Genomic DNA, 22,338 nt, shown 5'->3' with positions numbered 1-22,338 from the left:
TCACCTTTCTATATAATAAAAATATTTTTTTTTTGTATCCAGGTCAAGGTCAAAAGAGGTAACTTGTGGAGTTGAAAATTGAAAAGAAATAAACTAACTATGTTTTTGTTGTTAAGTTTAATTTAAGTTTCTTATTTATGCTCTCAAAATTTTTATAGTATTAATCTTGAATTGTATGGAGTTGACACATGAAACTTTTTGGTTTAAGAGAAAATCAAATACATTATTGGTGTGCAAAATCGTATGGTTCTAGAATGCATGGATCAAACACATTACTAATATTTATGCCACTGAAACTCGGGGAATGATTTAACTAAATTTTCAATCTAAGGATTATTTATTTGTTGTGGTCTTAGATTTTTTTTAGGATTTATTTAGTAAATTAAATTTAACTAATACATTAAAATTCCATTAGTACTGTTAACTATCTGTTTCTTGCTTAAAGTTTCAATCATCTTGATTTCTTTTGCACATATGAGAGTTTTATTTGAATAATCAATAACATTGATCATGTTTTCTCTGTAATCTTTTTTACAAAGAGAAACAATAATATACTAAGTTAATTAGTTAGTTTGAAGCATACGTCTCATATGTTGAGTTTAAATATAGTGTAGTGTTATGATTTCAAATTCAATATTTTTGACATTTATGTGGAGTTTAATACCTTAGATTAGTTTCTACAAATAATGTGTAAAAATACATTTTCGTATAATATATTTTTAACAAAAACAGAATACTCAAAACTATTTGAAAGAAGTTGACCAAAAGTCCTATTGAGCTGGATGAACAGCAAATTTATTCCCTCTACTGCTACATATATTCTTTAGTTGCTCTCACATAGATTCTGTCTGCAACATAATTCTTAGGTTTTTCTTTCTATTATAGAAAGATATTAGTATGTTTTTACTCTTTTGTTCTTCTAATAATTATGTAATTTGGCAATAATTTTTACTGGAAAATAGGGAAAAGGCATAGATTCCTCCCTGAGCTTGTACCGAAAAGTCAGTTACACGCTTAAACTATCATGACGATCTATTACACACTTCTACTATTTAAAAGTGAATTTATTTACCCTCTAAAGCTGACATGGCAAAATAATAATAATTTTAAAAAAATCATGCGCTTCAGATAATTATTAAAGTAAAAAAAAATCAAAATATCTCTTAAACCCCACCCCCACATCTCTTCTTCTTCACACCCCACCCTCCTCTTCTTCACACCCCATTAAGCTTAAAATAAATCAATAACAAGAAGCAACCAAGAAATAAATTACTTCAAAAGGAGTAAAATTTTGGGAGGTTTCAATCGGTGGGGCTTCGGCGGACGTTTTTGAGTATTGAGTGATCGATTGAAAATGGAAAGAAAATTATTTTTCTATTATCTCTATCTTTTAAGAAATCTCCATGAAAAACATGAAAAAATAACAAAGAATGTATACCCAATACAACTACAAGCCGCAACAAATAACAATGAAAGCTTAGTTTCTATGGCCAATCAATGGAAGAAACTAAAGCAACCTTCTTGTGGGTACATTTTGAAATGGAAGAATTCTTCTACTCCACGAATCAACTCCAGATTGCGGACAATTTCCTTGGTGGTCATTGCTAAAAGTTTCTTCTTTACCATTTTGCAATGAAGAAGATATAATTATTAGAGAATTTTAATAATTGATTAGGAATTAATTAGTGTAAAATATAATTAATAAAATAAAAGTTAAGTAATAAAGAAAATAAAGTAAAAATGATATTAAAAAATACAATTTCTAACATGGCATTAATGGGGTAGCGAGTGTAATACACCACATACTATGAGAGTGGTGTTGCACATAGCAGGGTGATATTAAATTCACTTTTAAATATCAGAGGTGTGTAATAGGTCGTCATGATAATTTAAGTGTGTAACTGACTTTTCGATACAAATTGGGGGAAATCTATGCCTTTTCCTCTCGAAAATACAAACTTAAGTGAATTGGATGACTATGTTCTGTTTGCACCAATTAATAATTGAAGAAAACCTCAACCTAATATTGTAATTTCTTGTGATTCTAGAACAGCCAACATATCATAGGTCCTGTCTATTTTTGTTTCTTCTTTGGGATAACAATATTGTCGAGGTCAGCCTGAAAACATCACAATTGATACTGCTTTTTTGTTGATTAAACACCTTGGTAAATGCTTTGGCAGAAAAGAATCGAGTCCTCAACATCTGTTCTAAACAACATTCCATCGTATAATGAATGCTAAATAAGCCAAATATCTGTAGAACAGATAGCAAGATTTTTTTTTCATTTAAAAACAGCGAGATAAGTATCAGTTGATAAAAAGTAGCACTGTTTCATCAATAATTTACAGCAAGCATAGACCAATCTGATGGATAAAGTTGATAATGTGATCCACAAGGAAATCACTAAAAGAAAACTCTTCTCTGCAAACGGAATTCAGTAAGCATTTTCCTTCACTAGGGCTAGCTAATCCCGTAAGCATTGAGTTATTGCACCATGGGAATTGCTCCTCCAGCAGCTACAATCTGCTGCTCCAACTGTTGCCAAGAAGAAGGCGAGCTACTTAGGTATCTATGAAATTTAGTAGCTTAAATACATTTTTTCCGTATTGTAATCAAGAGGAGAGCTTCCTATTTGGCATTTGCTAATGGAAGAAGCCATCCAGTAAAGGGATATAAGAATCATCCTTACCTCGAATAAAGTTTGAAGCTTGTTCTTCACAAGCAAGTACTCTTGTTTTATTTGTTGCAAGCATCTCAAGCACCTAAAAGATCCGATCAACCAGAAGATAAGAAGCAAATCATGTAAATAACTTGCATCCCCAATGACACAAGACAGTTCATCATTTAAGGTACACTATGAACCTATAGTATTTCTTATTGATTACTCCCTCCGTTTCAATTTATGTGCACAAAGTTTCAGAAGGAAAGGAATTTTTTTGCAACTTGTAGTCTTAAACATGTCATAACATTTGTGGCTGTAGGACTTTTGAAACTTGTCAACTTAAACATGTCATAACATTCGATTGACACACCGGTATATCACTCAACATAGCCTTAAACTGGAAACACAGGCATACTCAATTTCGGTGGACACATTATACACCAGGCAAAGCAAGAGATTAACATAGCTTGGTTAAAATTAATCAGTAGGACATCATTGTATGAATAACCGTTATGACTGTTCTTATTGGATTGGCTCATCTTATCAGAATTACCTACTCAACAAACTTAAGAGAAATTCAATATTATTCTAAGCAAGATTACTAACCAATTTTACTACATGATCTAAAACTTTCAACTTCTCAAGAGACTTCTAACGATATAAGCTGTGCATAGGGAAAGAACCAGAAAGCAATGAAACTTACGTTTCAGTGTTCTGTTCTTCGCAGCAGTTGCGGAAAGGGACACAGCAATTCTTCACTCTCTGAGCACCAACACTGTTCAGTCGATCATAAACACCAAAAAAACACCTCAGGAGAGTAAACATCGAAAGACCATATCGCCAGATTCAAGATTCAACCTTTTAACCTTTCTACTCATGAAAAATTATAAAATTTGCAAAAACTCAAAGAAAGCTTTAAGGTCTTACTGTACCTGGAGCTGCTACCTTTAAGCTGATGAACATGAGCATCAACCTGCTTAAAGTCCACATTGGGCTGATCTCTGAGAAAACACAGAACAAATTCAAACTAAAGAAAATGAAAAGAGAGAACATGCTTCCATGGATGATCAAGAAGGCAAAAAGGGGGACAATACTCACAAAGCCATAGTGAGATCATTGAGAAGTCTTTCTGAATCTTCAAAGAAGAGAGACACAACTTCAACTACAAAATCAGGGTTACCATCATCTTGCAGTTGCTGAAGCTGACTAAACTGAGCATCCAAGAATCCCTTTTGAATCAAAACAGCAAAATACATCAACTCTAAAGCAGAAAGATCAAGAATAACAACAAAAACAAAAACAAAAACAAAAGCAGAAATCTAACACCAAGAACCCCTTTTGAAAGGCCCAAAAAACTTCAGCAAAATACAAGTCAAAAGCAGAAGGGGCTCTAAGAATTCATTTTGAGTCAAAACAACAAAATCAATATAAGAAAAATCAGCAAAACACAACCACCCAAGAATCAAAAGGTCATAAACAACAAAAAAAAAAGAAACAAAATTGCAAAAACCCCACATAAAGAATTCTCCTTTTTCACTTACCTCACGAAACAAAGAGGCCATATATTCAACAAAGCTCCTCTGCAATTGACCCACTTCCATTTCCTTGAATCTTGATTATGTCCTCACTCTAAACTGCAAGAAATAGAACTGTTAAAAAGATTTTAGAGTTTCGTGGACAGATCTGAAGGGTATATAAATGGGGAAATTAACGGAAACAGAGTGCTGCAGAGAAGAAGAATCTAAAGAATAACCTGTATTGGAGAGAAGGAGGGGTTGTGGGGGCAACAGTCAAAGATATAGTAGTACAGAAATTGATGTCTAAAATTGTAACCTTTTTAGCTGAGCCCTTTGTTTGATTGCTGATTCTATTCCTTACTGTCATAGAAGAATTAGAGTCCCCACCATTTCCACTTGCCCCCCACCACTACGGTTTTATTCATGTCTCCACCAATTATTACCCTTCCCTTTACTATGCCATAGAAGTTCTCATTTTTACTTTACTATTTTGGGAACTATTGGCCCAAATGTGAGTCTATCATAGGGTGGGTTCTCAATAATCGACTTATTGATTTATTATAATAGGTAATAATTGAATAAATGGTTGGTGAACGAATTAAAATTTTATAATTGATAGTTTATCAATTGGGGGCATTACTCATATTTTTATTGGGTAAACTATTCACTCATTAAGAATTATTGTAATTACATTTTATAACCATAAGTAGATTTGTTAAATAAATGTTTATGTGCATGCATCTTCAAAATTTTTGACTTTTATATATTTTGCGATGATTTACAATCACATAATTACTAATTTAAGTAGAGCTAAAAAAATTGTTTTGTTTGATTGGAGATCAATATATTGGTGAGTGAAAGTGAACGAAGGCACAAGAAATGATTGAGATAATACACGGTCTGATAATCGCCAGTTAGTTATTACTTTGATGTCAAACCAGCAGATATCTTATTGGTTGACTAGAGGATTAGTATAATTAAAATCTCTGGTAAGTCAATCTGTTGAGCATAATTATCCGCTTGATCCATTCAATAAACTTCCCTAGTCTGTTTCATTTAGCTTATTTTAGATGTTTTTAAGTTAAATTTTTTTTTTAATATTTTGATAAATTTAAAAGATATAATGATTTGAAAGTATAATAATCTAAACACATTGTTAAAATGGATTTGAGGTTTTAAATTTTATCAAATTAGACCAATAATCTATTGATGTTGTTCCTTCCTATTTTTTCCTTGCACACCCAAAATACACACTCTCTTTCTCTTCTAGAACATTTCATTAGGTACACATTTTTTAAATCTTTAGATGTGATTTCATTACTATTGGAATTAGGTAATAGCCACTATTTTTTTTTTTTTTTATGAAAATGGTTATTGCAATAATGGTGATGGTAATTAGTTGAAATATTTTTTTGCTTGATCAAAGTGAAATGAATAAGTCAATATGTATATATAGTTGAGTGACTGAAATGAGTCATGATTTTGAAGAAATTTACGTGTTGAGTCATTGTTTTATCTTCATAATTGGAGCTATTATAAAGTATCATCGACATTTTGTTAAATTCAGAGATTGTTGAAATTCGAAGCTTCAAATTTTGAAAATTAAATTTCTGAAATAGGCTCCACTTTGAGTGGGGTTGTTGCAAAGATCAAGTTACGTATTGAGGAGCCTAAATATTTTTTTTTGCACAATTTGGTGTAGCTTTTGAGGTGTTTTTTTAATGAATATGATATTTAGTAGGCGTTTGGTCATGCGATACCATATCACGATATGGTGTCGTGAGATGGAATTAGCGTTTGGACATGCGATTTTACGTTGATTCCATCTCATGATATGGAATCATGAGAGGTGATACCATATTCTCCAAAAACCATCATGATTTGAGATATTTTAATACAATAATTGATCCATGAGTTTATATTTTGTTAAAACAACCCCACATTTATATCTACTAACCATTTGTTTCATATGTCAATAAAATTTATAATCACATCATTACTTTTTAAAATTTATTATTCTCACCAATATAAAATTTATTATCACTTTAAATTTGGTGAATATAAATGATAAAGTAGAAATTCATTTGGTGAATATAAATGAGAACAAAGGGAGTAATACTTTTTTGATTTTTCATAATAAAAAAAAACGTCTTAATCTTATGACTAAGCATAATATTGATAAAAGACAATTTTCATTGGCGGTGCCGCACTTTCTTAATCTTAGTATTTGCAAAATGTTCGTTCACATGACTGAAGGATATCAAGTCCAATTGATTGAGGACTTAGGAAAATTTGATCAATTAGTTATTAATATTTAGTCAAGTGGACTAGTTATAATTTTTTTGATTAAATTTTATTAGAAGTGCTTTTGACTCAAACTTGTGGTAACTTTTTAAAATTTCGTTATTCAATAATATTTAACTATTGATTTTTCTTGTAAATAGTTAGAAGTTAGTGATGTTTGTTAATTTTTATCTTAGTGCATCTAACTTCTAAGTTAAAATTTACTCACTAATGTATGTTTTTTTTCTACTTTATAGGTTATTTGTAAGAGTAGTTGAGAGATATGAGCATATCAAGTACAATTTATGTTCAATTTTTTAAATTAAATTAAAGTTAGATGAAACAATTATTTAACTGAAGAACAAATAACTTTGTAATAATTTATTATGCGATTTTATAATTTTTGTTTATTATATAAGATTGAATAAACAATTGGGGCTATTTTAATAGTTTTACAACTTATGAGATTTTTATGTTTATGAGAAAATATACAACACAAAATTTTCATATCGCATGTCCAAACAAACCTTCAATTTCATCTCATGATTCCATATCATGATACCATATGTCCATATCATGATTCCATATCATGATACCATATCGCATGGTCAAATGGGCCCTTAGATTAAAGGAAGAAGATGAAGCCAGTTTTTTTATTTATATAATAATAATAATGTATATTATTGTATATGGGTGTACAAATATCTCTTATAATATTGTATATTGGGTGTATAATATTTATATCAATTTTTTATACATTTTTGTTAAAAAATATATATGAAATTTTTGTATATTAATGTATACTGGATTATGCATTGGGCTAAAGATGCGTAATGTAAGTTAAGTTTTGTGATATATTTTTGTAATGTAAACTAGGTAATTGAATATTTAAGAATTTTTTTTCAATTAAAAATGTGTATATATACACTTGATTTTAAGCTAAAATTATCAAAATAAGTCAAAAAGTAACTAACTTATGCTTCTGACTTATTAGTTAAAGGACAAAAGTCAATCCGAAATTTCGAATAGGCTCTAAAATAAATCATGTTCTTGTCTAATTAATAGTTTGTTTGGTCAAACTTGTAAAATCAGTTTTTTTTTAAAAAAATATTATTATTGAGAAGCAGTTTGTGTTTGACCAATATATTTTTAAAAAATAATTAAATATTAAGCAAATTAAAAAAATATTTTCAAGTATATATTTCTTAAAAGTACTTTTTTAGATTACTTTTAAGGAAACGATAATTTAAACTTTAAATATATGTTTCTCAAAAGTGCTTATTTAATGTGTCGAATATTGAGCCGATTTTATTTTAGTGACATAACCTTTAATAATAGGTCATGTGGCATAAATATTTTTGAAAAATTAGATATATTTTTTGTTAAAAAATAATAGTGTGATTAAACTCTTTTTAACGACATTGACATATAAACTCAACTTTTAACAAATGATATATTTATAATAATTCAATACCATATTTGAATTTTTTCCTATATCGAATTGATATCATGAATGGTCATCAAAATATCGTACTAACATTATAAACTAAATTTATCATCAAATCCATACTAAGTGCATACAAGTGCCACCATTTCCCCATTTCTGTGTACTGCTTAATTAATTATTCCCTTATTTTATCTTATCATGTGATACTTTACTTGTAAATTGTAATTTTCGCTACTAATTAATTTGATGAATTTTGGGTGAATTTTATTTTAAGCAAAATATAGAGATAGTCAGATAGTAATTCCATCGGCCACCAAGTAGTGATATGGTCTGGTACTGAATGGTACAATATTCTACTATTTTCAGATCCCATTTAGTGAGAGTTTACCGTCCGAATATGTTGTTGTCGTAAAGAGATAATAAATTTGAAAGCCAAGAAATATAAAAGAATTAGAGAATCTTGTTATCTGATCTTTTGCTACCTGTTTCCATTATGAAATATATGTCAAATGCAATGAATCTGTGTAGCATATCTTTTCCTAAAGAATATATTTATGATTGCAAAGGCTGAATCGAATTAATTAGAATTTTTCTTCTTTTGCTAAAATGCACATATATAATTTTTGTGATTATCTTCTCTTTAAAAAAAAAACTATATATCCCTTATTTTATTTCATATTCTATTGTGGGTGATGAATTCCAACTCGACAAGTTGCTCTGTCCACTATCAAAATGGAATATTTTGGCAAGATAGAATAATAAATAATTCATCTTCTTCCTATAAACGAAAATTGAATTTTGAGACTCTTCTTCTTGGTTCTCTTATTTATTTATTTATTTGGTACAACTGAAAAAAAAAATCTAAAAAAAAAACTTTTATAAGCTATGCTACTTCGTAAAACTTCATTTCTTTGATTGTATTTTTCTATACAAGCAAGTCTTTTTTCATGTTTGCGACTTTAATATGCCAAAAGTTTGCACCATGTGGAAATGTAAACTTTATTTTGGAAAAGGGAAAAAAAACTCATGTGTGATACATGAATTTAGTTAGTTCATGTGATATTAATGTAAGGATATAAGTATGGCGGAATAAAATGTATTTGAAAAAAAGAAGAATGAATAGATATTAAATGATGATATATGTACTAAATTAGGATGTGGTTGTTTTTCAATTCGAGTTCGAGCCTTAGGTATGGGGAAAACTTTGGTAGGGACCCCCCCCCCCCAAATGCAGCCTTATGAGTATCCATGAAATAAATAAAATAAAATAATATATATATATATAGACGCACACTAAACTAGGCCTTTCTAGATAGTCTTATAAATACCTAAAAGATATAGGGAAAATTGTATGAAATAGCAAACTATTAATTCAAATTAAATGATATAGCCATAGTTTATTTTAATTGTAATTCGCAGTAAACATCCCCTTTTTTTTCCATCTGATTCGGTATACAATTAGCCATTTTCGGTATACAATTAGCCATTTTATACATTTCGGTATAAAATGTGTTTGTGTTTGTATAAAGCGAGAGAAAAGTGTATATATACAAATACAAATACATATATTTTCGTCATATACATTTATAATTATACAAATACAGATCTTATTATACAAATTACAATGTATAAATTAATTTATACAAAATTGAACAATTTGTATAAAATTGGATGTTTGTAGCGAATTATACAATCAAAAGCTTCATAGCAAACATAAAATTTGCTATGGAGCGTAATTATGCAAATGATAACTATAACATACAAATATGATTTTTATGTTTGTTATATGTGAAAATTGCTCAAACATATATGTACTAAACTAGGCCTTTTTTAGAATAGTCTTATAAATACATAGGTACTATAGTCAAAATGTAAATCAAGTTGGTAGAAGTGTGATCTTAGGCATATTTATATGCTAAAGTTGTCGATATTTGCCCATTATGAGATTGAATTAAAGAATAATCTCGAGTGTATTAGCTTGATTTTGTGTAATTTGTGATGATTGTGCACTAAAACACATTATTAGTTATTTCAGGAACTCTCAAGGAAATTGGAGTCTAGTTAAAGAGAGGAGAAGCAAGGAAGCGCGAAAATAAACTAAGGAAGGAAGCACCAAGGCATGGTGTACTGGTTGGCGCGGAGCGCCAAGGCCAATACTATACAGAGCGCCTACAGTGGCGCACTGATGGGTGCGAGGCGCTAAGGCCCTAATGACAGTCGCGCTTGCCTGGCGCACTGATAGGCGCGACACGCCACTAGTGGAACTACAGAGAAGTCTGCCTGGCGCAATGCCAGGCGTGGTGCCCCAGCCATTTTCTGAACTTTCCAGCGAAAATAGATTAAAATAGAATTCCTTGTTGAGTTAGACTTTGACCCTAGTTTTCCCAATTTCTATATATAGATACCTAGGGTTATTTTGTAGGAAGTCGACATTATTCTGGTGTGCAAGAGCAAGTTCAATGTCTATAATAGGTTTTGATTTTCTATCTCTTCTTATTTTCGGAAATCGCATGAACAATTATATTTTGCGATTTTCGAATATTATGAGTGGCTAAAAAACCTAGTTCTGGGGTTGTAGCTACGTATTGATTGTTGAATATTAAAGGTTTTTGAATTAATTCTTTGTTATCATTTAAGTTACTTTTAGATTCTTGTTTTAGTATTTCTTGATTGGCCATCTAGAGATGAATATGTTGTCTATTATTAAAATCGAGAGATAAGAGGGTATATAGACCAGAGAATATAGAAAGCTCAATCTTCCATTGAGTTGATGTGTGTTCAGGAGTGACCCCCGGACGAACAACTTGCTTGGTTACGAAACATGATGAAATATAAATGCTCGTCAGTTAGGTCTGCTATCCCCGCTCAACGATGTAGTTAGACAGCTAACTGGAGTAGGCGACTAAAGGCCGAGAGACCCGACTCATACAATTAACCCTGTAAATCAGTAACTTGATAACCGAAATTAATTCATTGCCTCAGATATGATACATGAAATCCAATGCATGCTGCAGCCCTGGAATTATCTTTTATTTGCTTGAAACATCAATTTAAAGTCGTTCACACTAGTTACTTTTATTTATTGCATAAATTATAGTAGTAGTAGTTAATAATCATCAAACTCTGTTAAACGGTTACTTTTGTTTAATTGTGGAATTAATTACTAAAGATAAGTCGATCACAAGTCCCTTGGGAACGAAAACTCGTTTCAAAGAAACTATATTACTTGAGCGACCACGTACACTTGCGTGTATATTGGGGAGCAACAAAGTGTACTTGTCTTCAAAGAGAATCATTGATTACGAAATCAAGTAGAGTGAATTCTCCCTCCCGTTAACTTCAAGAAAGAATTTGAGTAAATGGGAGTGTTTCTCCTTCCAAAATTTTATTTGGTATCAGAGCCATTAGTCTCTGTTGGAAAATCTGAATTTTCAAAATATTCAAAAGAATGAGTCTCTAGAACAAAATGAGTATGAGCGAGATTATCTATTATAACTATGAGAGTACTATGCTAGAGAAGCATCAAACTTAAAAAAAATTCATCTATTGATCGGCGGATCTATCAAAATTTCAAAAGTTTAAAAACTATTGAAGATTTTTTTAGGAAAGGAGCCCAACAAGGAGTCAATTCTAACTAAGCAATTGCTTATGGAGTGATGCTATGTTAAAATACAATACATGTGATATCATTTATATGAGCTTTGGTACTGATTAAGCTCGTTTCGTGTCATTTCTTATATGTTTCAAATTGAAGTCGAATACCACATGGAATAAAATGAATAAACGTTATTTATTCAGTGTAAAACTCAACTCGAAGTCTTAATTCTAAAAAAAGGGTGGGTAATATATAATTGTTAATTGAATTCTCACACTTAATATTGTAATTAATTGTATCATTAATTACATAACAAGAATTTGTTTTAGTTTCCTTAATCAATTCTCCCTTCATTTCTATTTATATGTCGTCTTTATTAAAAAATAGATGGTTTTTAATTATATTTGTCATTTCACAATACAAATACATAATTAGCAATATTTTTTCTATTTTACCCTTGAAAGTTACTAAGTATTTGCCTTGAAAGTGTGAATTTGACCAACATAGGAAAATTGGATGATTGATTCATATTCATTGGTCAATTTAATTAATCAAAATAAATTAATTTATGTTCATTTATTGAAAACTTGACTTCAAAGAACACTAAATAAGATTACAATAATAAATTTACCTAGTTTCTTAAGAGACGCAAAATTTAAAATGATGACATATAAATAGAAATGAAGGGATCAGAGTATGAAACAGAGCTAGATTGTGGACGTGGTTCCTTAATGATAGTAATACAAATAGGTGTGATATTGGGCTTGTTTGATGTCACAATGAAGTGAACATTGGTTTGGTAAGGAAAAATTCTTTTCGCGAGAAAATTTGGTCAGAATTTGGCCATAATGGTATTTTATCTATGTTATTTTACCTTTTTGAGCATTTTTATCCTTTTAACTTTAATATTTTTTAACTAAAAATGAAAAAAGATCAGTTTATTTTCAAATAAAAAAATACTATAGATTTTTAATTTTCTGGTCATTTAGCATTACCCGATTTGGTAAATCTCAAATGTCACTCTTAAAAGTTAAACTCTCTTAAATTTTAAAGATTTGTGAAAAACTTCAAATTTACTCCAAATAGGACTCTCCTTATCTCTAGATTGAGATCATTAAATGAGGTTTAAAACCCCAAATCCTTGCCATTAATATTGTTACAAATCCTAACTTTCTTTCTAAAGCAATGAAAGGTATAATGACATCTTTTCATGTTTGCAATCATCAAATTTAAAACAAAACATGAAGAGCTAATAGAAATCAACAAAAAAGGCATGTGGGGAGTCTCGATTAAAAGGTCAGTTAAGTGAGAGTCCTTCAAGTTATAAAAATTAGCTAAAAGTGATAAATAAATAATTAATAAAGAGTACTCCTCTCCATTTAGATGAAGTGATGGGTGTTGAAATGATTAATAATTTTTTTTAAAAAAAAGTGAAACAACAAGAGCTGAAAGTGTTATTCGCTTTAATAGAATGTCGATTTGTGAGGAATTTGGTAAATTTTACTACTTGAAGATAAATATTTTTTAAAGTAATAACTATAATAAAAATCTATCAAAACTATTTTTAAATCTCCACTTAAATATGCATAGAGCATATTAGAGAATGTATTTTATTATTTTCAAAAAAATATATATTACAAATTTTCTTGTAAGCCTTTTTCTCTCTTTAAGAAATAAAAGAACTAATTTTCATTTAGAAATTCATAGCATCTTTGCATATACCTATTAACTGATTTAAAAGTTGGGAATTTTGCATGCCCTCAAAATCAGCTTGAAATATAAAAATACACCTATATGGAGTCCTTTTTTAATTTTTTGTGTAATTTAATTAATTTATTAAAAAAAATTGTATACTTAAAAACTATTTAAAATTTTGTATCCTAACTATGTTTTTAGCAAATTATTTCTAATTTTTATAACTGCGGAAAAGGCAGCTAAATAATTCCAAATGTCGGCAAAGAGTCGTTTTTAAGGAGTCCATCGGCCTAATTAAAGATCTGTTTGATCTTCTCTACTAATATAATAATATTCTATACTTATTAAATATATTATTTATTATAACGTGATAACGCAACTGCTCCTTTTTCCTTAAAATGTTAATCACTTTAAACAGATAATTATACTTATTGTTATAATTTTCTAATGGATGCATGAATAATATGAGGTAGAGGATGAAGTAGCAGTGTGCTTTTTTTTTTTTTTTTAATTTCCACTCAGTGTTTGATATTCATACTGAAATTTGACTAGTCAAAATTTAGTAGGATTTTATTCAAAAAAAAGTACTACTCCTTATAGAAAAAAATTTCATACTTAAAATTCGAATTCGAGTTATCTGATTAACAAAGAATGCAAGTTTTCTTTCTTTTGTGACTTGTTAAAGTTTTTGTTTTCCATATATATGTGATGTAATACATATCTGCTTAATAAAATACATATTATAAAATTGTGATATAGATATGGAGACCACAGACAAAAAAAATAAAACAAAGATTTTATATATACTTGATGCGTTCATACGTTTGCTCTTTAGCTGAGAGTGTCACCATTCACGGTTACGTGTGAGAGCTAATTTTTATTTATGGGGACCTTAGTTTCATGTTAATTAATAAAAAGTCAAATCATACTAAATTTATTCGACATGACATGTATAAATTTTTATATATAAGATATTTATTGTAATGTAATTTGTTGTAATATTTTAGAACTTTTTCATAATTTGTCTTTTAACATTAGATAATTTTTTTGAATAATCTAATAAATTTTATATCTCATAAATGTATCTGAGAGTATAATTTTGTGTTAGATATGACGTGATGAGTGACAAAACCAAATCAAATAGTAGGTGCCGTGGATGTCGTAACGTTTTACATATTTTTGTGTGTGAACAAACTTTAATTTACTCTGCCAAGAAAGGAAAATATAGGAGATTGCTTACAGAAGACAAACAACTAAGAAAAAAAAATGTTACTAATCTTGAACTGAATTAAGCGGAAGAAAACAGGTTAACAAGCTTTGTTAAACCAAGAATTGGGAACTTCAAATCTAACTCAACTTCAAAATTAGCTTAAAGGTGATCATATGTGATTTGCTAATATTATAAATAAAATATAATTATTCGACAAAAAATGTGTCATTTCAACAATAGCCATGTTTTCTTGGTGGTGCATTTCCCAAGTGCTGCCCATTTCTCACAATTATCGTTTTCATTAGTATATGTACGTACTTGATGTCATTGAGATACCACAATTTTGTCAAATGAATTCACGTACGTGAATACATATATACATTTTGTTGCTGACCATTTCTCACCCTTAAATTAAGTGGATTATTGAAATTTCACTAGTTTAGGAGTTAATTACTTAGATACACTCTAGTTTGCAATATTACGTATCTTATCACATTTTAGTAGTCTAGATACATATATTTCAGGATATGAGTCAAAATTAGGTGTAGTTTGCTCTATATACATTGTATCTAAGTAGATTCACATAGATTTTGTATACATAGACAATCTCGCTCGCCTGAGAATACACACACATGCATATGTTATTACGTTTGCTCATATAACTGATCAGTATCACGACTTCTCACGAGCATCCAAAGCTCAAGTATTATTTATCCACGTATAAAAATATTTACACGTTTTGATTACTTAATAATTCTAATAAATTGTTCACACCAAGCATTAAAAAGATGATTAGTAAATTGTTGGAGTGGATCAAATACAAAGCGTGTAAAGGAAAAGTTATCCTAATGAACAGTGAATGAAAACTTAATTTTAATTATACTTTGCCAACAAGAATCTGGTAACATTCTTGTGTCGAGTCCAATTAACTTTCTGAGCTAATGGATGCACCACTCATTACATACCATTCACTGAATAACCAATCTTTTAAATTTAATATATAAGAATATCAATTTGTATTAGATAGTAAATGCTGAGTAACAAAACCTAATTAGAGTCTCTGCATTCTCGTAATGTTTTACATATACATGTAGTATACATGTGTTTGTGTGACACCCACAAAGACGAACTTCGTTCTGGAAGAAAGAAAATAGTAGAAGGTTACTTGCAAAATAGCAAGAACATGACCCGACAGATGATATCATCTGAGAAAACAGAAGACAACAAACGAAAAAGAGAAAAAGAACTAGTGTTTTTGAACTGATTCAAGTGGAAGAAACAAGTTAACAAGATTTGCAGCTCTTTCTACAGCTTCCTGGGAGGTCTGTACTTCCAACCATATATTCTGGATTCTTGGTGCATTCCCCTAGTGCAGCCCATCTCTCACAATTCTCGTTATGATCAGCACAATGTCCTCCTTCAGATTCCACTGTTTTGTCAAATGAATCCACATGAATCCACTTTGTTGCTGACCACTTCTCACCCTCGATAACAGGGCACCCACCGTGGAGGCTCATAGGATCAGGAACAGCATTTGGATGGAGACTGAAAAAAAGAAGTGCATCTCCTTTTCGTGGTTTAACTAAAACATTCCCAGAAAAAACAGAAACAGAAGCAAATGCAGATTAGATTTTGTAGCAGCTGGAACAATGCAACAATATCGAGCAGTTATGTATTGTAGGCTCACCAGCAATGCCCTTCTTTGCACACTCGGACAAACTGTTGTCAGCTGCCATTGACCTACGCCGAGTTGATACCTGTAAGGATAATCAGTTTTTATAGAGAAACATACAACTGATAAACAATGGCATTTTTCTATTTACTCTGAAAATGAACTGAAAACAATGATTTAGGAAATTGAATCTGGAAATGAGACGAAGAAGAAGCAGATAGCAAAGCAAAGTTACCCTTGGTGAATCAAAAGTCATGTCACGAGGAAGATCTAATCCATGGACATACAAATAAAGAGAAAAGAGAAAAGAGATGAATAAAATGTGAAATAAAAGTGACATTAATTACCCCACAATTCATGAAGTTGCCTGCTTGATAGCATGTCTTTCTGAGTGTTAACATGTAACGGAAGCAAAAATGCAGCTTTACTATTCTAAAGATACCCTAATTAAGACAACTATATGCCGCCACATCAACATGAGCACAACACTTCTGCCCTCTTTCTACTCCTGCTGCTAAAAGCTAGTAGAATGCAAAGGTACCTATTACCCTGATGGTATGTTTAATTTTCTTATGATTGTTGAAGTGTGTGACCATCTCATCAAAATGCTTAAGTTGTTAGGGGGAGTACATTTTTACTTTTCTTAATCAAGTCTCAACACGCCCCCTCACGTATGGGCATGATTCTTTTTTCATAGGCCAAACACGTGGAGTTTTTTTTACAGATGGGTGGTGGTGATACTCGAACTCACGACCTCTGCCAAATCTAATACCATGTTGAAGTGTGTGATCATTTATTTTAAAAGTTTAAACTGTTCGAGGAGTACACTTTTATTTTCTTAATTAAGCTTCAACACACCCCCCTCACGTACGGTCTTACTTCTTTTTTTCATAGGCCAAGCACATGGAAATACTTTTGTTAATGGGTGGCAGTAAGACTCAAACTCATACTCATACCGTATTGAAGTGTGTGACCATCTCAATTCTCATCTAAAAGATTAAGTTGTCAACATTTTATTTACTTAAATTATGTCTTCAACAGCCCCCCACACGTGCTGGCCTGACTTATTTTAGGGTGTCAAGAACGTGAAAATTCTTTTTGATAAAAGGTGGCGGTGTGACTTGAACCCAAGACATTTATCTGCTTTGGTACCATGTTAAGAAATGAACCTGGGCTGCAGGAGTGTTAGCATCCCACATCAATGTAAGATGGGATAAATTTCTTCCTAGTATGGTCTTGGACAATTCTCACATCATGAGCTAGCTTTAGAGTTGAGTCAGGCTCAAGCCATTTCTTGACAATGATAAAGTAAAGCATGACATTTATCCTTGATTATGATTTGTTTAGGTGAAAAGGAAGGGTGGAGAAAAGCAAAAGAGGTAGCTAAAGGTTATTTTCTTTATTGGTAAGGAAGTGGAAGAGGATGGGACGCAGAAGTAGAAAGGTATTTTAGCTTTTCCAGTCACTCTGGAACTGGTTCACAAGGAGGACATATATATATCTTTTGCTTCCCCTCAAATCCTCCAAACAATAAGAAGCAAGTGATGAACACCTCACTGAAGGGAACAAACCAAGGAGCTTCTTATCCTTTGACCTTCCACTCCCCCTGGTAGAACCAGATATGCTGAAAAATAAACTTGTCATTTTTTTTTCTAAAAACGTCATTATCATGAATTTCTAGACTAATCTCTGGTTTGAATGCCTATCTCAAATGATGATATTCAAGGAGACAAAGTAGCATAAAACAAACTCATACATGGCACCTAAGAAGCAAAAATAGAGCAGTGCATTGTATCAATGCAAAGGAATAAAAAAGGGGAGAAACACAAACTAACCTCTGCTTCAGGGAAAGCAGTTTCACCACCTTTCTCTACATCACTGAGATACATGAGCACAGTGGCTAACCGGTGTCCACCACGAACAATATTAACCTTGTCGGTGAAGTAATCATGGTGTGGCTCATATCTCTGTCCTTCCTCATATCTTAGAACTTGCATGTCTTCTCCATTCTCTGGGGGAGACAAAAAAGAAATAAGCATCAAACTGAAACCCCTTGACATAGTATGGACCACAAAGAGAGTGAAGAAAGCATCTAAAGTCTACAACAACAGATTTTGGAATACATTTGATTTCATAAAACCACAGTCAAAGATACCAAGTCCTTCAAACAACAGTTTCCTTCTAACATGTTACTTCTTACTGACACTGTGCATTGTTCAATCTTTAGTTTATCTCCTCTTTCAACCAGAGAATCACCTTATATCATATATTCTTTGCACTAACTCTAATATGGTAGGACTGAAAGTTCAGAACTTAACAAAGACGAATAGTTTAGCAGTATTGTACAAGTATTAGACAGTACATAAGTTAATAAAATTAATATAGAGCACACGGATAAGAAGCATATAAAATCTTGCAATGACCAATAGGTGTGAGAGAGACAGATAAAACAGAATATTAAATTATATGACTAAATGAACAGTGAAACAGAAAGGGATAACTTGGAAAATTATGATTTCATACTTTCTTTGTTTCTTCTACCTGATGGTGTTCTTTTAGCATCATACCATGCAACTTTTTCTTATAAAGATTATCCAAAACATTCGTAAAACTTTACAAAATTCCAACCGCCCGATCTATTTAAGGATTTATGACGGAGTATAAGTGGATTGATCAATTACTGATGTTGAATCAATTACCGAAAAATATTTTCTTGAAGTCAGTAAAGAATAGCAATCAAGTCCATTTTATTTGTGCCAGACATACTTCAAGTGGGAATTAAGAAGAGTCTTCAAATTTGCCACTAATTATGGATGGTTTGGTTATCCTAGATTGTGATATCCTTCGGAATAAGTCAGACCTTTAGGTAGAAAAGTCCAAGTCGCTATCTTCTCCTCTATCCCTGTGACAATAGGATCCTGCAGCAAAAAAAAAAAGAAACAAAATGAAGAGCTGACACAATCAAAGGTACAGGATTGTAAAATTGTATATCGAGTAGACAGCAAACGGTTTTTCAAAAAACGATCAGCGCCTATGTTACTCGCTCTTCAAAAATATGATGCGTGTAGGATTCTCCAAAAGTAGTGTATTTTTGGAGAATCTAACACGGGTGTGGCATTGAAAGTGAAGAGTCCGCGCAACTTAGATCAGCGCCATATGTTCCCCATCACGATTCATGCTAATTGCTTAAGGAAGTAGTGATCCATTAAAAAGAGTTTTAAAAATAAATGTCCTAAATATTTTGGATCTCTACAAGTCATCTAAAACCACTGAATATTGGAAATGATAATAGTTACTATTTAATTAAATGATCACCAAATAATCGTTGTTACATTAATCATTTTTATAAGAGTTATACGTGGGCTTTAGTTACTTATTGTCTTATTCTCATTCACAGAACTAATTTAATTGGAAAAAGAGGTCATTGAATCAAGTAGTAATTCCAAACCGAACAGGCCTTAACAATCTTGTTTCTCAGTGAATTTGTTTTTCTGTGTGCTAGTCGACTATTAATGTCTCTGTGTCTTTCTTCTCCCCTATGCATGCTAAATTATTTAAAGCAGGTAACATTAGCATCAAATGTATTCTCCCACTCAAACCAGCAAAGAGTATAGAAAAAAGTAGAGTTTTTTGCTTTATTATTCTTGACAGAAATGGACCCTTAATTTGATGCATATCTCATACTTTCTAGGAAGAATCACAAATGGATCTCAAATCCCCATTTGGTTCTCATAAATAGTTGATAAGTTTGACTTAGACTAGTGCTTTTATTCGGACGAACATACAGGCAAGATTTCAACACTTAAAATCAATTATTTATGATTGTAGAGATAGGCTCAATTTATTCTTACTATGTCAAACTTTCATACTAGGTTAGGAAAGGATTCTAAATGAATTGCGACATATACATGTAATAAAACTGTAGATCTTTCCAACTAAGTGCACTAACTAACATTTCACCAATCAGTTAGTATTGGCCTAGCTGTTGATCGTTTCAGCCTACAGGTCCTCTAGCTTAGAAACAGCACTCATAAACTGAAAAAAGTATGGTGGAAGTAGAAAAAATTAACAAAAATCATTTACCACTTAACAAGATTTTCAAACTTTTTCCATGCTTCATAATGTTTCAACACTTAAATATCTTCTCATTGTGCACAACATCACATCAATGACATCCTCCTAATCAGCAATCTCATAAACAATATCACCACTTTAAAAAAAAAACAAATGCATGAAAACTCAGCACAGAAAATGTGGAGGCATAGTAAGAATGTTTCAACTACAGCAAATGGGGTCCATACACAATAGGGCAAATGTTTAAGTTCTAACATTACCATACACTTGAATCAACAGAACATTTGGGTCCTGATAAATTATTGCAAGAATTTTACAAAAGAAACAAGCCATAAACTGATCTTTTTAATCATATAACCAGCAGGAAATACACAGAACTTCTAGTACTTTTCATTTGTATTCTTATTCTATGTAATGTTGGCCTTAGATGAATTCAATTGGGGAACATAACCTCATATAGCTGAACCCAACTTGTTTGGAACTGAGGCAGAGTTGCTTCTATTAACAATTTATTCTTTGCATCTCAAAGTTAAACAAAAGAAGAATGCAAACAGATGCCCCTAGGGAGCAGCTTGCCTTTCTTTCATTCCGATGCTCCTGGAAGACCCCAATGCTCTTCATTATAAAGCATGCCTTTTTTTGGTATAAACTTCTTAAAAGAACCACCATACATGTGCACCCGGTTGAGTTACAGATCCATCAACAAAAGGATCTTCTAATCCAGGAATGATCCTCTACCACACTTAAGTGATAGAAATTCATAAAACTAGAAATACATGTCACACTTTCAGATTACTAACATTTATGCTTAGTTGCTAGCTCATTTTTCAACATAGATAAACAACAAAACTGTAGTACTTATACAGTAATACGATTTAGCAATATGACAATGAGGAAAGTTATGAAATAAACCTTTGCTTTGCTAATGAACATTCCGGAGCTAGTCCTGACCTCACTAAGCTTACTTTCCCCAGACTCATTATCTGCCACAGCTGATCTTTTCAACTCTTTTTTTGCCTACACCACAATTGACAAATCAGCTTCCAACACAAACAGATCTCAACAACTTTATCCAACCAAACATAAAATAACATTCTCCAAAAGTATAAATCGAAATAAATACTCACAAGAGATACCAAATGATTACATTCTTCGTCCGTGAGAAAACCTTCATACACAAAAGCTCTGCAAACAGTCACAAATAGCAAACTCTGTAAAACACTACAGCATTACGAAACTCTTCAAAAACTTGGCTTTTTGCCCAAAAATATTGCAACTTTGAAAACTTAGAAACCGGAAAATGAAGGAATACCTAGCTTTTCATATAATATGTATAGCTAAATCAAGGAAAATTGGAAAATAAATTCAAAATTGAATATCTTTTCAACAAAAAAATGTTGCACTTTCTAGCCTTGAAACCAAAAAAATAGTGATATACCTGTTTCCATGAAAAACATATAGCTAAATGGGCGAGGTAATACAACATTACAGGCAAAAGGATAAAATATTGCACTTTCCTTAGCTTTGAAACCAGAAGATAGTGAAATACATACATTTCCATGAAAAAACATAAAGCTAAATCAGTGAAATACTACAACGTTACAGGAAAATCTTAAAACTTGTTCTTATTATTTTTTTGCAACAATATTGCATTTTCTTAGATTCAAAAGCAGAAGATCGTGAATCGGTGGAACACTACAACATTACAGGGGTGGAAAATTTAAATTGACCTTTTCTTCCAGCAATACTGAACTTTTTCTTAGCTCCAAAATCGGAAAATAAACATAAAATTACAGGGGAAAAATACTCAAAATGTTGAATTCCTATCCGATAACATTGCAATTTTCTGAGGTTTTGAAGTGGGAAAAGAGTGAAATACCTAGGTTTCCATGAAATTTGCTTGACTTTAGAGGGATTGATGATTGCGGAGCATGATGATTTAGTAACGAACACAGCGATCAAGAAGAATAAGAAAGTGAAGATCTGCGAGAAGATATTCATGGAGAGAAAGATTGAAATTTTCTCGGGAAAATGTTGAATCCAATTCGCGTGAACTGTCACTTGAATATTCAGCACATGAAACAGATCGTCGCTATTGTTTTATTTCTCTTTTTATCCCTTCTTTGGAAATAAATTGTTCCAACCTCCTCTAGAATTTGATCGAATTATACAATTGTATG

The 22,338-nt window shown here is 31.4% G+C and overlaps 3 protein-coding genes across 4 annotated transcripts in view; all 3 read right to left on the bottom strand.

Annotated features, from left to right (window-relative positions):
* Positions 1 to 22,338, bottom strand: part of LOC125858923 (uncharacterized protein At4g15545) — a 954,564-nt gene that overhangs the window by 880,606 nt on the left and 51,620 nt on the right. The gene's annotated exons all lie outside the window — the stretch shown is intronic.
* On the bottom strand, positions 2,319 to 4,537 carry LOC125858987 (histidine-containing phosphotransfer protein 1). Its single transcript, XM_049538740.1, has 7 exons — positions 4,419 to 4,537; positions 4,207 to 4,299; positions 3,764 to 3,894; positions 3,598 to 3,666; positions 3,369 to 3,440; positions 2,693 to 2,765; positions 2,319 to 2,538 (listed from the first exon to the last, which is right to left on the bottom strand). The coding sequence occupies exons 2-7, from the start codon at positions 4,264 to 4,266 to the stop codon at positions 2,488 to 2,490; spliced, it is 456 nt and encodes a 151-aa protein (XP_049394697.1). The 5' UTR covers positions 4,267 to 4,299; positions 4,419 to 4,537; the 3' UTR covers positions 2,319 to 2,487.
* On the bottom strand, positions 15,601 to 22,267 carry LOC125858962 (probable prolyl 4-hydroxylase 4). Its single transcript, XM_049538720.1, has 7 exons — positions 22,038 to 22,267; positions 21,286 to 21,343; positions 21,071 to 21,175; positions 18,945 to 19,002; positions 17,920 to 18,095; positions 16,100 to 16,169; positions 15,601 to 15,994 (listed from the first exon to the last, which is right to left on the bottom strand). Exons 1-7 carry the CDS (start codon positions 22,157 to 22,159, stop codon positions 15,696 to 15,698), a joined length of 888 nt encoding a protein of 295 aa, XP_049394677.1. The 5' UTR covers positions 22,160 to 22,267; the 3' UTR covers positions 15,601 to 15,695.

Source organism: Solanum stenotomum, chromosome 1, assembly GCF_019186545.1.
Source record: "Solanum stenotomum isolate F172 chromosome 1, ASM1918654v1, whole genome shotgun sequence".
Taxonomy (NCBI): Eukaryota; Viridiplantae; Streptophyta; class Magnoliopsida; order Solanales; family Solanaceae; genus Solanum; species Solanum stenotomum.
The sequence above is the reverse complement of the archived record's forward strand: the minus strand, read 5'-3'. Positions and strand labels throughout refer to the sequence as shown.